This window comes from Lonchura striata, chromosome 3, assembly GCF_046129695.1.
Source record: "Lonchura striata isolate bLonStr1 chromosome 3, bLonStr1.mat, whole genome shotgun sequence".
NCBI lineage: Eukaryota > Metazoa > Chordata > Aves > Passeriformes > Estrildidae > Lonchura > Lonchura striata.
Genome location: NC_134605.1, coordinates 27,835,849 through 27,852,070, shown reverse-complemented (window position 1 = coordinate 27,852,070; position 16,222 = coordinate 27,835,849). Strand labels below are relative to the sequence as shown.

Genomic DNA, 16,222 nt, shown 5'->3' with positions numbered 1-16,222 from the left:
CACAATTTTCATTTCACTATTTCCAATTCTTCTTCCACTTCTCCTTTTACTTCTGCGTCTGTTCTCTGGAGAAAACTACCAAGAGAAGGGGAAAAACATCCCGGCAAACCACAGGAAAAGAAGGAAAGGAGAGTGTAGTGGAGATGGAAAAAACCCCAAAACAATACATTTCTGCTCCGGCTGTTTTATTTTTTTTTTCAGTAACTGCAAACCCAGATAAAAAATTCCTTGTCAAGGTTTTGTCCAGGAAAAAAACAGAGCCTTCCCAAACAATGATCCCACCTCACTGGTCTTGCCCGACTGACGTTTGTCCCTAAAAGATAATCGAGATGGGGTGGGAGGAATGGGATTAATCACGGTTTCTTAATTCCTTTTATCCCACTGCTCCAGCGGCTGAGTCAGGGTGCCAGCACTGCCCTGCCTGCTGACAGGCTGCTCTTCCTCTTCCCCAGTCCCATTAATCATGTTTCTCCTGCCTTTCCCCTTGGCTTTGACTCATCCGGGCTGTCCCTGTCACTCTGCTCAAGCGGGCACTTGGAGTGTTTGTCCTGACCCCCAAATCTGGGAGTTTGTGTCAACAGGGGGGAGTTTTTGGCTTCTTTGAAGGGTTTTGGGATGAGGTTGCTCTGTTGGAATGCTGGCAGTTGTCCATGAGGGAATGGAAAGCAATGGAATGTAAAATAATATGAAATATCATGGGATAATAGGATCTAAAAGCAGTCTATCCTATCAGTCGATCCCGAAAAGAACCTCACGCAGAGCAGCACTGAAATCAAAGGGATTGCTCATGGATTTGGAATGTTGGTCATGGGATTAGGGCCTTGGTCATGGGATTGGAACTTTGGTTGTTGGGCTGGGACCTTGGCCATGGAATCAGGACCTTGGCTGTGGGATTGAGAACATGGTCATAGGACTGGGGCCTTGTTCATGGTTTTAGGAATTTGGTCATGGTCTTAGGACCTTGCCCGTGGGTTGAGGTCTTTTCTCATGGACTTTCCTTGTGGTTTCAGGAACTTGGTCATAGGATTAGGATCTTGCTCATGGACTTGGGCCCTTCCACCTGCGTTTAGGGCCTTGCTTGTGGATTTGGGACCCTGCTCATGGATTTAGCGCTTTGCCTGTGGCTTGGTGACTTTTTTTATAGGTTTAGGACCTTCCTCATGGATTTAGGACTTTCCTTGTGCTATTGGGATCCAACACAGCCCACCCCATGGCCTCAGCGGAGATGAAGGGAATGGCCCCTGCCCAGGACCACAGATCCTGGGAAAGGCTGAGATCATGGAATAAGCCCTAGGAAAGGATTTGGGATCACCACCCACCTACTGTAGGGAAGACAAGGATTAGGAGCACCAGACCATGGATTTTTAGGAATATCTTTATTAAAACCCACTAGAAACACATTTTTGTTCAAGTTTTCTTGGAATTCCATCTGGAGAGCAGTGTTGGGATAACTTTATGCTGTAAATCCAAGAGTTTCATTCTGGCAAAGCAAAACACTCATCCATTACAAAAAAATCCAAGGAGCAGGATGAACATCCCATCTCCTCTGGAAGACAGGGCACCAAATTATCCTGCTCCAACTTGTGGGATTCACCAGTACCTGGACAATTCCCTAAGGAGGCCACAGATCAAGATGTGCCAGGAAAAATGAGACATAAGATTGAATCCAGGTGGAATTGCACCAGGGAGGAAGGATGCTACAGCAGGAAATATTCCGTTAGGAAGAATCCAACCTAAACCCTTGGCACAAATTCCTGTCTTCCCCTAGATCCATCATCATTCCCCAATGGAATACATAGAAGTTGCATCAGAAATCAGGATTATGATTTTTTGGGAATAAGCAGCACACTTCAGGTTCTTCCCAGCTATGATTCCACCCTCACCCTTCCTTTCCCTTTTTTATAGCCTTATATCCCATAAAAAACCCCAAGGTTGTCACTTCCCAAAGATCCCAATCCGGCATAATTGCATGGGATTTCCTTCATTGATCCAGCTATTCCCAGTGCTATGCTGGCTTGGGATTTGGGAATTTTTGGCAGGATTTCCAAGAATTCTGCTGCTGAATTCCCCCACGTTCTCCCAACCTAGGCAGCGCATGGAAAACATTCATATCAGCTCAATTTTCCTGTTTGCAGCTCACAATGGGGACCCAAGACAAGAAAAAAGCAGGAAAGGGTTTTCCTCAGCACATGGAATGACAGGATGCAGCTCCCTACCCACTGCAAACTCCTTTGTGTTCTGTTCTCATTCCTGGAGCAATTCAGCTCCAGGGACACAATAACTCAAACAGAAACTTCAAGAAGCTGCTGGACCCTTCAAATCCTGTGGCTGATCTTTTCCAGCCCTTCATAGCATGGATAAACTATGAAGGAGGTGATGCTGTATGTGCCCCTCAGGATTTTGAGGAGAATTCCCACTGGAAAGACTGCAAGAGGCTCAAGGAATTTTGGGAAGTACCTGGGGAGCAACTTGGCCCAGAGATTTTTTTGGGAGTTACGAGTTTTACACTGAATAATCAGCAAATATTCCAATTCCAGCATGTTCCTTACACGGGGAAAGAGGGAAAACACACTCAGCCTAGAGCCAGGAAGGACTTTCCCCCCCCAAAAAAAAGATACAACAGGAAAAGCCCAGCCTCCCATGTGGCTGATGGGAAGGAGAGCATTGTTTTCTCTGTTTAGAAGTTGATTTAGGCAGGACACTCAGGATATGAGGACGTGGTTGTTCCAAACACAGCTTTTCCTACCTTTATGAAATTCCTTGGCTCTGTGATAAGCAGTTTTCCCTGGTTTCAGGCAACAGATTTTTAATAAGATCCTTAAAAAAGTAACCCTTAAACCCCACCCTGGTTGTGCCTGCAGGGGCCTGCTCGAGCTCTGCTGAGGCACATCCCAATTTCAAACCCTTTTCAAGGTGAACGAGGCAAATCCAGAGGGAGCAGTGCACAAGGGGCTGCAGGAGAATTCCAAGTGAGAAGTTTCCCTTTAGGAACATGTTCCCATAATTCCGAATTTGCCTTTTGGAACACAGCTGAGGAGACAAATTCCACCCCATTCCCTCTCCCCTCTCGTTAACCCTTGGAGCAGCAGGACTGTAAATCCCACTGGAACAGCCAGAGGAGCTCACTTTGGGCACAAAGGATTCCCTCCCACCCTTTTATTGGGATCTTTAACCCACTCCTACCTGCGCTCCCCGCGGCTCTCGGGCTGCTCGGGCACCCAGCAATAATTATCGGCCGCGTTTTTGGCCGGTGGCTTCTCCCTTTTGGCCGCCCTTTTCCTGCAAGCCACGAGCGCCAGGGCGAGCGCCAGCAGGAGCAGGATGGCCACCAGGCTGCCTACGATGTAATAGAGCAGCAGCCGCGGGCCGTCGGCGCTGTGCTCGTCCGAGCCGACTCCCAGTCCCGCGGTGGGCATTCCCAGAGTACGAGGGATGCTCGTGGTCCATGGGGTGCCCGCGGTGCGTGGGATGCCGGAGCTCTGTGGGATGCTGGAGCTTTCTAGGATGACGGTGGAGCTCTGTGGGATGCTGCTGGCGCTCTGCGGGATGCCGGAGCTCTGTGGGATACTGTTTGGCATCGCGTCTCCGGGGCTGCAGCCGTGGCCATCGGCGTCCCGGAGGGAGCCAGGCGGGCACAGGCACTCGTAGCCGCCGGGGAAGTTGCGGCAGGCGCCGGGACACGGATCCCGCAGGCATTCATCCACATCCAGGCAGGACTCTCCTCCCGGCTGCCGCTGGAAGCCGGGCCGGCAGGTGCAGCGAAAAGAGCCGGGAATATTGATGCAGAGCTGCGGGCACGCGTGGGGCTGGGCACACTCATCCACGTCGTGGCAGTGGTGGCCAGCGGGCCCCGCGGGGCTGTACCCGGGCCGGCAGTGGCACTGGAAGCCGCCGGGAAAGTTGTGGCACTGGTGCTGGCACGGCCCCGACTCGCACTCGTCCACATCCGAGCACCCGCGGCCGTCGGCTGCCAGGGCGTAGCCGGGCTCGCAGCCGCACTCGAAGCCGCCGGGCAGTGCCCGGCAGGATCCCTGGCAGGGATTGGGATGGCAGGAATCCTCGGGAACGCAGGAGGCCATGTCGGCGGCCAGCACGTAGCCGGGTCGGCAGGCGCAGCGCGGGGACTCGCCGGGCACATCCAGGCAGAGCTGCTGGCAGCCGCCGTTGTGGCTGCCGCAGTTGACCGGGCACAGGGGACCCGGCGGGTGCCAGGCGAAGCCACCCCCGTCTAGCGGCCCCTTGCAGACGGCGAAGGCCGAAGCCTGGCCGCCGTCGCACTCCACCTCGGCCAGCGTCCCGAAGGGAGCGGCGGCCAGGCGGGCGCTGCGCACACCGAACGGGGCGGTGTAGGTGACCGCGCCGCGGCCGGCCAGCGGCAGGAGCCCGCACATGCCCTGGAAGCTGAACTTGCAGAGGAAAGCCGGGAGCGTGCTGCGGCAGGCGCGGTCCGCCCAGCCGCCGGGGCCGTGCGGGCCGGGTGGCCGCAGGGCGACACAGCGGGCGCTCACGCAGGTGACCGCCGGCTCAGATGCCCACTCCGAGAAGTTGCCCGGCGCCCCGCCGGCCACCCAGGAGAAGCCTCGCAGCGGCTCCTGCGGCCGCACGCAGTGACCCCGGGGCAGGGCAAGCCCGAGCCAGGCCGGGCCGGCCCGGTCGTCTCTGGCCAGCAGCTCCCGCAGCCGCGCGGCCTCGCCGGCGCTGCCCACCGGCGCCAGGTTGCCCCCGTTATCCTTGCAGCGCTCCTGGGCGCTTTTCCAGCTGCTCTCATCCCGGTGCAAAGTATAGCAGGCGCTGTCGGCGCACAGCACCTCCACGTCCTCCTCTCCACAGCTCCAGGCCAGCAGCGACAGCAGCAGGAGCGCCCGGGTGGCCATCCCGCCGGACAAACGGACAAATGACCAGCGGAGTCACCTCCGGCGGTCACATCCCGCTGTCCCGCCGAGCTCTCCCGAAACACATCCTGTGCTCCCGGCTTTCCTATTTATCACCGGAGGCCGCGGCTTCCTGTAGCGTGCACCTCGTTGCGTTCCCCGGCTTCCCTTTGTGAGAAACGCCTTCACTCTTCTGTAAAATTTTAAAAAGTTTAATAAAGGACAGTAGGAGACAAAGTAAAGCAAAGATTACGGCCGGGTGCGTCTCGGCACTCAGCCAAGAGCACACCTTCACTTTCGGAGATATCCCTTAAATACCCTTTCCATTACCTCAGTCCTTTGCATCTTCATAGACCCTTATGCATATCCATAAACCAGTCTGTATATTCCAGGAGCTATTTCACACGGCGCCTCCTTGGGTCTGCCTTTTTGGAGCATGTATGTCGCTTGGGTGTGGCTTTGGTTCCTCTTTATCACTTTCACTTTGGGCCTTGGTCCACACTGTCTTCAGATATAAGATGCTGATAGTTGGCGTATCAGTAGCAGGATCCTCATCGCACGCTCGCTGGATGTTATCCCGACCAAACAGACAGTTCGCTCATAACTACATCTGCTGCCACTACTGCTATGTCTATGGTTTTGTTAATAGCGGAAATAAAAGCAAAGTTATTTTAACATTATACATACAGCATTCATCCTAATATTTGCAAAAAGCCAACAATATAATATGTGTTTATAGCAGCTTTCCCACCGGCTCCTTGCTCCCGTCCCAAAGTTTTTGGGTAAAATATGCTGCATTCCTGCCCTTTTTTTTTTTTTTTTTTTTTTTTTTTTAATGTTTCTGCTTTTTTTTTGTCCTCTCCAAGAATTTGATTTATTCCCTCCGGCAGCAGCTGAGTTTTCCAAGCCCTAATAGGGGCCGGGATTTTTTTCAGGCACATGTTGCTAAAAGGGGAAGAAAAACATCCTGGCTAAAAAGCCACGGGATCTGTGGATAACAGCCTCTAAGCCTCTAAAAAAGAGGGAATATTTGGTGTGGCCTCTCCTGCGCACGCGCAAAGATTCCAGCACATTTTTCCCTTTCTTTAAATAGATAGACGAGCCCTGTAATAGGAGCTGGGTCGTGGGAAGGTCCTGGGAATACCGGGATGGAGCCAAGCTTGGCCAGGCTCTGGTGCCATCCCAAGCAGCACTGTCCTGGCATTCCACGGATGAGGATTCCTCACTGAATTCTAGGTTTGGGCTGGAAAAACTCATTCATGAGCACAGCAGGGACAATTCCACTGGAACAGGCTGTTCCAAACTTTGATACCAAGATGCTCCGTGGTAACAACTGGGCTGAATCCCAGTTCCCTCCTCGCATTCCTAGGATTTCTCCTGAAGTGTCACTCTGGCAGCAGCAGATTCAGGATTTAACTCTGGTAGTCTGGGGAGTCTTTTCCTGCTTGGAACAGCCATGGATCCACTGCCCATTCCAGGATTTCTTGGGTTAGGTGGGTTTGGAATTCCTGAGGGAATGGCTGTGATCCAACAGAGAAATTAAAACCAGGAATCTGCTCCTTCACTTCCCTCCTAAATAAAAAAAGTTGCCAAAAATCCCCATTAAAACTGTGGATTATTCCCAGACCTGCTCATGCACAGCATTCCTGGGAAAGCCCTGGCTGCTGTGATATCTTCCGGAATCTCCTGTCCGAGCAAAGGTTCAGGGAACCACAGCCAACGCTCCCAAACCGGAGCATTGTGGGAAAACAACTTCCCAAAAAACTGGGAGGGAGAAACCCCACCTGCATGCTGTTTCTAACTGGATTTATCCAGGATTCCAGGAATAGGGAAATTTTTTTTCGACTTGGAATGAGAGAGCTCAGCTCAGAAGCAGTTCCCTGCTGCCAGACCGGGACATGGCTCTGCTGTTGGAAAAAAACAGATCACGGTTTGTCTGCCCAGCTGATCCCACAATTTTCCAACCAATAATTTCTTCCCACATCCCAACCTGGCCTTTTACATGCAAAACTTCATTTCCATGCAGTCAAGTTTTCCTGGACAAAATCTGGGAATTTTTAACTAGAGCTCCTGATATTCCCAAACTGGGGAAAATCTCAAAATATTTATATATAATTTAAATATGAAATGTCATTCCAGGATAATCAAGGAATTGGGGAGAATGTTCTTTCTTAGGATGTGTAGGATGTCAAATCACAAATCCTGTCCCAGGGAAGAACTTCTTGTTCAAAACCATAGAATATTCATTGAATATTTGCAAAAATAAAGCTAACAACCCTTTCCAGTGGCTTAAAAAAAAAAAAAAAAAAAAGGTTTATCCTTCATTCCAAGAGTTTAATGGATAGGAAAGTTCCTTCCCATCTCTTTTAGGAAGATCTCCATGTTTCAAGCTTATGTGGGAATATTTTGGAGAATTTTAGGTGCTGCTTTGATTTTTATTGAATTTTCCACAATCCTTAATTTTTCTTGGATGTTCCCATTGAAAATCCAAGTCCTGGCTCTAAACTTTACAAGAATTCTCTTTCCTAATCTCCTTTGGCTGAACACATCCATAACGCCCCATTTTCCATAAGAATCCAACCCCAATGATCTCCTGGAGAGCAGAATTCTCACTGAAGGGAATATCCAATATGATTAATTAAAACTAATTTAAAAATCAGGAATTGCTGAAAATGAAGGAATTGGTTATAAAATGTCACTCAGAGGTTAAAGAATGAATGTGTGACATCAGTGGTGACAAATCCCAGGACTGGGATGAGGGACAATGGAGCCAGAGAGGGGGACACCTGTGCAGGGAAAAGAATTGGAGGAACTCGGCTCCCTCTGGGGACATCACAAGGACACAGAGCCGAGGTTGGGAAGATCTTGCAAGGCTCTTGGAATGGGGGAGCTCCTATTACATGAAATTTTGGGAATTTGGGCAATGTAGAGGAGCAGGAATTAGCAGGGATTTAATGGGAACAGAATTCCAAGTGCCAGGAAAAGAAATTGCTTTGTTTAGGTTTTCACATCCCTTCTCCTCTGCTCTAGGGAGAATTCTGCATCTAGGTTTGGCTCCCAGCAAAGGAAGGATGTGGAGCAAATCCAGAGGAGGCACCAGGATAATCAGAGGGATGGAGCATCTCTGCCAGGAGGAAAAACTGAGAGAATTGGAATTACTCACCCTGGCAAAGAGGAGCTTCAGAATGATCCAATTCTGGCATTCCAGGAGCTGAAGGAGCCAAGGAGGAGAAGAGGGAGAGATTATTCCCAAGGGATGGAGTGACAGGAGAAGGGGAATGGCTTCCCACTGCCAGAGAGCAGGTTAGATGGAATATTGGGAAGAAATCCTTCCCTGGGAGCATGGGAAGGCCCTGGCACAGATTCCCAGAGAAGCTGTGGCTACTCCATCCCTGGAACTGTTCCAAGGCCAGCTTGGAGTACCCTGGGATAGTAGGAGGTGTCCCTTCCCATGGAATGAGATGAGGAACTAATATCCCTTCCAACCGAAACCATTCCATGATTTTTTTCATGGGGTGGCTGAATGCCTACCTAGATGGAAATGAAGAAAGGAAGGAGCAGCTCCCATCCCAAATATCCCTTTCCTTCCAGGCATCTCCCTCCTTTTCATGGAAGCACAGAATTGGTTCCTTGAGTCCAGATTCTACACTGGCATTTTTTATCCTTCCCTCCCTTTATCCTGTCCATATTTTTCCAACTTTGGAGCAATTTCCAGGCTAAAGCTGGAGGAGGAGGGATGTTCAAAACAACCCAGAGCAAATCCAGGAATTCTGTATCTCTCCAGATAAAATCCCAGACAAAATTCCGGGAGCTCTCTGGGGTCTGCCAGGTGTTTTGAGCAGCTCCAAGGAATTTGCTGGATGCCAAGTCAGGAAATGATCCCTGAGTTTTGTCCCATTTTTCCAGCCCACTTTGTATTTAAAACCAGCAATTCTATTTCTGTTTCCATTTGGAAGTCGTCATGTGATTTCAGGGAGAAGAAATCCCACTGGCCCCCAGCAGATCCATGCTTCGAAATGTCTTTGGGATAGAAGTGAGCCACTGTTCCCAAACTCTTTCTCCTGGAAGTGGAATGACTGGAGCACAACTAGAATATTATGCTGGAGAGCAGCTGGAAAATTGGGACCCATGCCTCTGAAAGCCTTCCATCCAAGAAGGAAAAGCTCCTCAGATCCCAGTGGGAACAGGACAATCACCCTGGGGAAAATCCTCACTCCAAGGGATGTTTTCCCTCTTCCTTTGTTATCTGATGAATTTTTTATCATTCTTGAATTTTCCATATGTTCAGAGCTCTAGAATTGCTGACTGGACTGTCCTGGGTGGCCCAGGGTGGGAATGTGGGGCGTGAACAACCTCTCCTCCAGATGGAGCCAGTTTAGGAAAAAAACAGGAATTCAGTCCAAGGCTTCCATGGGGACGGATCTCTCCTCCCACCGGGATATTCTCCAAGGAATATTTTTGAAGGAGCTCTGGAATAGAAGGGGGGAAGGTGAAGGGGAAGATGGAGATCAATTCCCAACCCAAATTCTCTGCTTTTCATTCCAGCAGGAGATTTGGGGATATTAATGTTGGAATGTCACCAGAATACCTGGAGGGCACACACACAAATAAACTCTGGGATTTCTCCAAACAATCCAACCCATCCAGAGGGGCTGCACTGGGATTTGGGGTCCAGAGCAGACGGAATGGGGGAGATGCTTCAGGTCTGCAAAATTCCCTCTTATTCCCAAACTTCCTGGTCATCCAAGATGAGCCATCAGGGAATCTGGTAGTTCCTTCTGTTCCTGAGGGAATTCCAACTCGCCTCCCCAATCAGGGATTGCCTAAGGAAATGAAAATTGAGAAAATTTCTGCCCCAAAATACAAAGAAAGTGGAGAATTCACGAAGGATGGGGAATTCCTGTGTGGTTCTTAATGGGATTTGTGTATCTGTTCCCTGGGGGAAGCTGGAGGCAAGAGGGAACATCTCTAGGATACTTGGGAGGTTTTTTTTGCATAAATTGGGATTTTCTGCTGGGCATTCACACTTTTAGCTCATCCTGTTTTGTGGCAGGATCAGTTTTCCAGGTGGAATAATTAAGGAATAAATAAAACTAAAACTAAAACTAAATGGGAGTGTATCCAGAGGCAGATGCCTGAATAAACATGGAATTACCACGGGAAGGAAGTATTCCAGGGGATCCACGAGGAGTTGATTCCTTCTTTTTTCCTCTCAGTCTCACACTTTTTTTTCTCATTGAAAACAAGTTTTCCCCGCCCACAAGAGCTGTGGGGAATAGAATTCCCTATTTCCACCTAAAATCAGGATCAGGGCATCCAAAGTGATCCCCGTATTTATTCCCCATGTGGTGTCAGAGGCAGAATCACAAAGGAAGCAATTTAAGACCCAGCCTTGTGATCCCAGAAATGGGGACGGGCAGGTCTGGAAAAGATGCTGGGATCTGGGATGGAGGATTTGGGTAATCCCATTTTTCTTTGTGATATTTAGGACATCACATGCATTGGTCAAAGAAGGTGTATCCATAGATTTTTTTTTTTTCCCTAGAGCAGAGTCAGGGAAGATCTGGGCTCTCTTATTAAAGATAAGAGCTCTCTTATTTCCCACTTCGGAGGCTTGTTTGCTCATCCCACAGAATTCCCTGCCTGTTTTCCTCCCCCCTCCTGTTGGAATTCCCACATTTGTGGCACAATCCAGATTTCCAGTCCTTCCCAAATTCCCGCAAGCGGCCAAAACCAAGGATGGGGTTAAAGCGGGATCTGGGCTCGCTCTGGCTGCTCCAGCTCCACCTTGCGCTGAGCTAATCGAGATTTGCTACAATTCCTAAATGTCGTTCCCGGCCGGAGGGGCTGGGAGGGCCGGGAATGACTCAGCCCTGGCATAATCCCATAGTTTCCAACACCCCCAGCTGGATTGTTCCCTGTTTTCCCATTTTCCTCCCGCTTTTTTAACGCTGCCCCAGCCCAGCCGCACCGAATCGCTTCTCCCGCTGATGTGCCAAATCCCGGGAAGGAGGTGGCTGTGGAATGTGAAGGAAAAGGCAGGGTTGGAAACACATCCGAGGCTCAGGAAGCGCCGGGTGTTGCCCCGGCAGGGCGGCAACAACTGGAAGGAAAAGCAGGGTGGGATTCTCCAAACGGATGAGCGGCTCCTCCAGACCCTGCCCAGCTTTCCCGGGATCATGGCAATGGCGTGGGATGGGCTCGGAGAGGGGAATAAAAGTGAAGACATCCCCAAAAAACAGGGATGTGGCTCCACAAAGGGGGAAATCCAACCAGCAATGGAATCAGGATAGTTAATTCCTTGTCTTCCAAAGGGATTGGAACGAGATGGGTTTTGAAATCATTCCCAACCTAGTCCAGCCTGGGATTATTGTTCTCCTGATCCTGATCTTTCCAGAATCTTCTCCCCCCCAGATAATCTCATTCGGAATGTGAGATCCCTTTGCTGGATCATGTCACAGAACAAATTCCATAAAAACCAGGGAATTATAAATATTGACATCCACTGGGAAATCCAGAGCCCCCCGTGTCGGGATGTGGCCACTCCAGCCCCTCTTCCCATCCAAGCAGAGATTTTGAATATTCAGAAGGGAGAGGAAGCAAAAGTTCAAATAGTCCTTAAAAAAAAAAAAAAAAAAAAAAAATTTGGCAGGAAAATGGCTTGAAGCACATGAAAACTTCAAGGTCATTCCTGGCAGGAGCTCACCCCAGCAAAGCCCAGATTGCTCCCGCCAGCAGCGTCACCATTCCTGCTTCCTACACTGGGCTCTTTTCCATGTTTTTCCTTCTATCCTGCAAATCTTCCTCCTTGGAGAGGAGCAGGAAGAGGAAGAGACTCCGGGGGGGTCTCGGATTTGCCCTGGAAGTGGGGTAGCACTCATGATTCCAGGGATAGGAGGGGAATCCTGAGGGAAAAATCATCTGTTTACCTTTCTGCTGATAGAGTTTGTGGCTGGGAGGTGAGAAAAATGAGATATTCCCACTGGAATTTTATTTTTGGATTGAAAGATTATCCCAGCTCACTTTGTTTCCCCATTGGATGCTGACTCTGGGTATCTTTTCTAACCAGGAATAGTATGGGATTCTCAGTTCCATATATTCCCCCCTTTCCCCCATTCCTCTGAAAACATAGAATGAATTTCTGGGATTCCATTACTTTTGGGATGTGCTTCCACAGGGAATGAGATGCTTCAGATTGGGAGCAATTGCACAGGCAGGGAAGTGGGACTTGCTCATGTATCCATCTTTTTTCAAGGAGCTGCTCCAGGTTTTGCCAGGGAGCTCAGGATGTGTGGGGTGCCAGCTGGGAAGTGCTGCTGGAACTTTATTCCCATCAAATCCAGCTGAACCCAGGATCACCAGGGAACTACCCTTAGGGAAAATTATTCCATAGAAACCTCATCCCACATCCAAGTATAAACACAAAGCCAAAAGGAGACAAAGAGAAGTGGGAGCCCATTCCCACTTTTTCATGGATTTGTTATCCAAGGCCCAGGGTTCTGCTGGAAGTCCCACTTACAGTAGGAAAAACTGGGTCAGGCTTCATTCCCAACATCCTGGATCCAGGAAAGATCTGTTTCCACTTCAAAATTTGCATTCCAAGTTCAGAACATGGATTGGAATAACCATTCCCTGTTTTTAGCTCCCATCCCATGTGAGTCAGGCCTTGGACTCTGCTGTTTTCCCACTTGGGATGTGGGATGATGCAGATCCCAGTGCCAGGAATTCCTGGGCATTCCCTGCCCTGCAGAGCCAGGTCCAGCTTTGATCCACTTCCCAAATCCCTAAAAATCCCAGGATCTTTCTTTTCCATCTCCCTGTGTGTTCAGTTTAATGGGATTTAAGTGGGAATAAAATTCCTGTTCCCACCTGGGACAAAAGAAGGAAATATTCCCCTGGAATTGCTAATACTTTGAGTTTTGCCTTGAAGATCCCAAGTTTCCACAACCTCTTTGGATGTGGCTAAATCCTTGGAAAACTGCCCCATCCCTGCCCTCGGAGCCCCAAGCAACTAAAGCTAAAAAATGCTGTTGGCACATTCCAAAGTTGGAATTTTGGACGAAAAACTGGTATGGGACTCAGGTGGCTCCTGGGACATCTATCCCAGGCTGGCTCCTTCCCTTCCAGATCCTTGGGAGAATCCAGAAACAAGGAATTTGAGTGGTTTTAACCCAAATCCTACAAGGTGCTTTCCTAAATCCCAAGCTGGGATCTCTGTTCCATATCCAAAGCTGAGCCTCAGAGCCCACTGTGATGTGTGAGCTTGGAATTCCCATGGCAGAATCCCTGTGGCAGGATCAGAAGTATCCCACCTCCTTCTGGGAGTTGCTGGAATGACAGAATTCCCAAAGAATTCCCATTTTACCCTGTTCAAGCCCAGGCAGGTTTGACCTCAGTTCCCACAGTTTGTGTGGAACAGAGGGATTGAAAATCCATTGCAAACAGGAGACAAGAAAAGCCCTCTGCTATTCCCAGCTGTTGGTGCACCAGTTCCATGGTTTGGATTGGGAAAAACACCAAAATTCCATTTTTTCATGGAAAAGATTCCCAGTCCTGAGCAAAGCCTGGTGGGATTTCCAGAGCAATTCCAAGCTGCTTTTCCTTTTCCTTGTTGCTCCAAGTTTTCTTCCCTTTGGTTTTGTCCAGTTTAACTCTTTTCCCTCTTCCCCCTCCTATTTATCCAAGGAAATGGGGCTGCTTGGGAATTCAATGGGAGGAAGGCAGCAGCTGCTGGCTCTGCATCCGGGGGCTGCTGAGGGGATCCGGAGCGTTTTACTGGGATTGAGGAACAATCTCCTACCAAGTCCACTGGAGAACTGATGGAGGGCTTGGAAAAATGGGATCCCAAACGCTGGAGCCAGGGCAAACCAACTGTTAGGGAATTAGGAAGTTTTAGAAAGGGAGAAAACAAAACAAGCTCTACAATTCCTGGGAAAAGTCAAGGAAGGTTTTAATTCCTTGCTTGGGCTCTGGGAAGAAGCAAATCCTGCTCTTTTTGCAGCATTGCCAGGATCTCAGGTTTTCCTAGAATGGGATGGCCTTTGCTCCGTGCTTGTGATTTATGTGGGAATCAATCCCTGCTCCTGACCCCAGGATATTTAGAGTCACCAAGCTGAGAGCGAGCTGGGAAGTTGGGAAGTGGCTGGGATTCAATCCCAAATGTGTTCCAAATCCCTCTGGTGTTGGGATGGGGCTTAGTGGCCCACAGAAATGTCCCCAGAACTTCCCAGAATCTCAGAATCCCAGAATCCCGGACTGGATTCTGGCCAGAGTCACCACCACTGGGGGAAGGACCTGCAGCTCCCTTTGGATTCACTCCATTATAACAGAGGCTCAATTAACAGAATTTAGGGATCAAATTCCTGCCATAAACTGGGCTATAAACCCCATCCCAAGGTTTTCTTGGAGCTTTTTTGGGAAGCCATGGTGTCACTCCATGGTCAAGGTAAGAGCTCTCAGCCCACAGCGGATCAGGGCACGGATCCTGGCAGGATTTCTCCGGAAAACTCTGCACTCCCAGTACAATGCCCAATTTCCTGCTGGGAGGGTCCCAGCAAGGCAGGAAAACATCAGCACTTTTCCAGAGGCTCCAAGCTCAGCTTCCCAGTCTGCCTTCACAGCAGGGAGGATCAATCTTATGAGTTTTGCTGGAATTGCACCGCTGTCAATCCTCACCTTGGATCCAGCCCATGGATGCACCAGAGCTTCTCATAACCTTGGGGATGAGAGCTCCGTAAATAAAACTTGGGATTGTTAGGAATGTGGGCAATAAAGATAAGGGCTGGGAAGTCTGGGCAGAGTTTTCTGGCTGAAGAACGTGTCCCAAGGCTGCTCTTTTCCCTCCTTATCGCAGTTCCATAGGAGGCGGGTGGTACTGCCAAGGGATATGCCAGAGCTGGGACTACTTAAACTAGAATTTCCCTGCCTCAGCAAGGAAAAAAAGGGAATACAAAGTGAAATAACCCTGGGCTGCTGGGCAGGGAGTTACAGCTGGAGGAAAAATCTTCCCTTGATTCCACACCCAGTCCCAAGGGTTTTTTTTCACCCTGAAAACATGGAAGAAAATGCTTCCTTAGAGGTTTAAAACGAATTTTCCCTCTTTTCTGCCACTATTTATTTCTGTAGAATCCTCCTCCGTGCCATGGCTGTGAGCATATAGTGCTGGATTTGCCTATAGAAAAGGAATGGATGGACCAGAGGGAATACTGGGGCTTTGGTGCAGTGCTGGGAAAATGGAAACAGCCACAAAAAAACATTCTCCAGCTCCTGAGAAGGGATTTCATTGGTTAATTATGGCCACATTCTCATGTTGGAAAGGAATCAGGGATCGTGTTCCTGGTGCTCCCTGCCCTGCTGTAATTCCAAGGGTTTCACCTTTCCTGGGAGCCAGCCCAGCTTGCCGGGTTATCTGTGGCTTTTTCCGGACCTCCCTGTGGAATTTGGTGAAGGCCAGGGTGGAAATGGGAAGAGACCTGCGGATAAGCATCTGGATCCTGCCATTGTTATCCTGAAAGGAGCGGCAGGAGAAAGGTGGGGAGGAACCAGGGATGCTCCCAACAGAGCTGATATTTCCAGAGGGATAAAATCCTTGGATTCTTGTCCCTCCCGGCCACCTGCAGGTCTGATCCCAGCTGGAGGCAGATTTTCACTGACCTCACTGGGCAAACATTCCCTTGTCCCTGGTTTTGCAGGGAATGAGACACTGGATGTGCAAAATTGAAGGAAAAATCCATAGCAAAAACCCAGGAGCCTATTCCTAAAGGCTGAACTCATTCCCAAATCCTCCTGGGATTTTTTGAGGGATCCAACTGAAATCCAAGCTGGATACCTTCAGCTCTGGAGTGTCCAATTCCTCTTTTTCCCAAGGAATGTGCTGTGCCAAGGCCATGCTTCCCATTAATTAATCCTGCTGGAGCTGATTAATTTCCTGATTGAACACCCCAGGTTTGGTGTGATTTACCCAAAATTCCCTGGAAAAGCTGGAAAAGCCTTATCAGGCAGCTATTGGGATACCCCGACAGGGCAGCCAGAGCTGGATAGAGCCAATTTTATCCCTAGGGAAGTGGGAACCAGGAACTGGAAGTGGGGCAACTTGGAAAATAACAGGATTGTCATTCTCATCCTGCAGAGAAACAGAGGGAAAAGAGATGGGATGTATTTGATCCCAATTAAATGGGATTGGTTGGTTCATTGCCAGCATTGCCACAGCATCCATGGCTCCTATTCCCACTGTGTTACCCTGGATATGGGAATTCCCAGCAGATAACCAGAATTGTTCCCTTTGAACTATGCCTTGGCAGAATTGGAACCAGGCACCATCTCCAGGATTTTTAACAGGAAGAGATGGAAAA

At 49.4% G+C, this 16,222-nt stretch overlaps 1 protein-coding gene across 1 annotated transcript; it reads right to left on the bottom strand.

Moving 5' to 3' along the window:
* Positions 1–1,359: 1,359 nt before the first annotated feature.
* CD93 (CD93 molecule) lies at positions 1,360–5,652 on the bottom strand. Its single transcript, XM_021537631.2, has 2 exons — positions 5,202–5,652; positions 1,360–5,064 (listed from the first exon to the last, which is right to left on the bottom strand). The coding sequence occupies exon 2, from the start codon at positions 4,872–4,874 to the stop codon at positions 3,180–3,182; it is 1,695 nt and encodes a 564-aa protein (XP_021393306.2). The 5' UTR covers positions 4,875–5,064; positions 5,202–5,652; the 3' UTR covers positions 1,360–3,179.
* Positions 5,653–16,222: the final 10,570 nt, after the last annotated feature.

Excerpts from the sequence above, each read along its gene's own strand:
- CD93 (XM_021537631.2), bottom strand. The coding sequence starts at position 4,874 with ATGGCCACCCGGGCGCTCCTGCTGCTGTCGCTGCTGGCCTGGAGCTGT.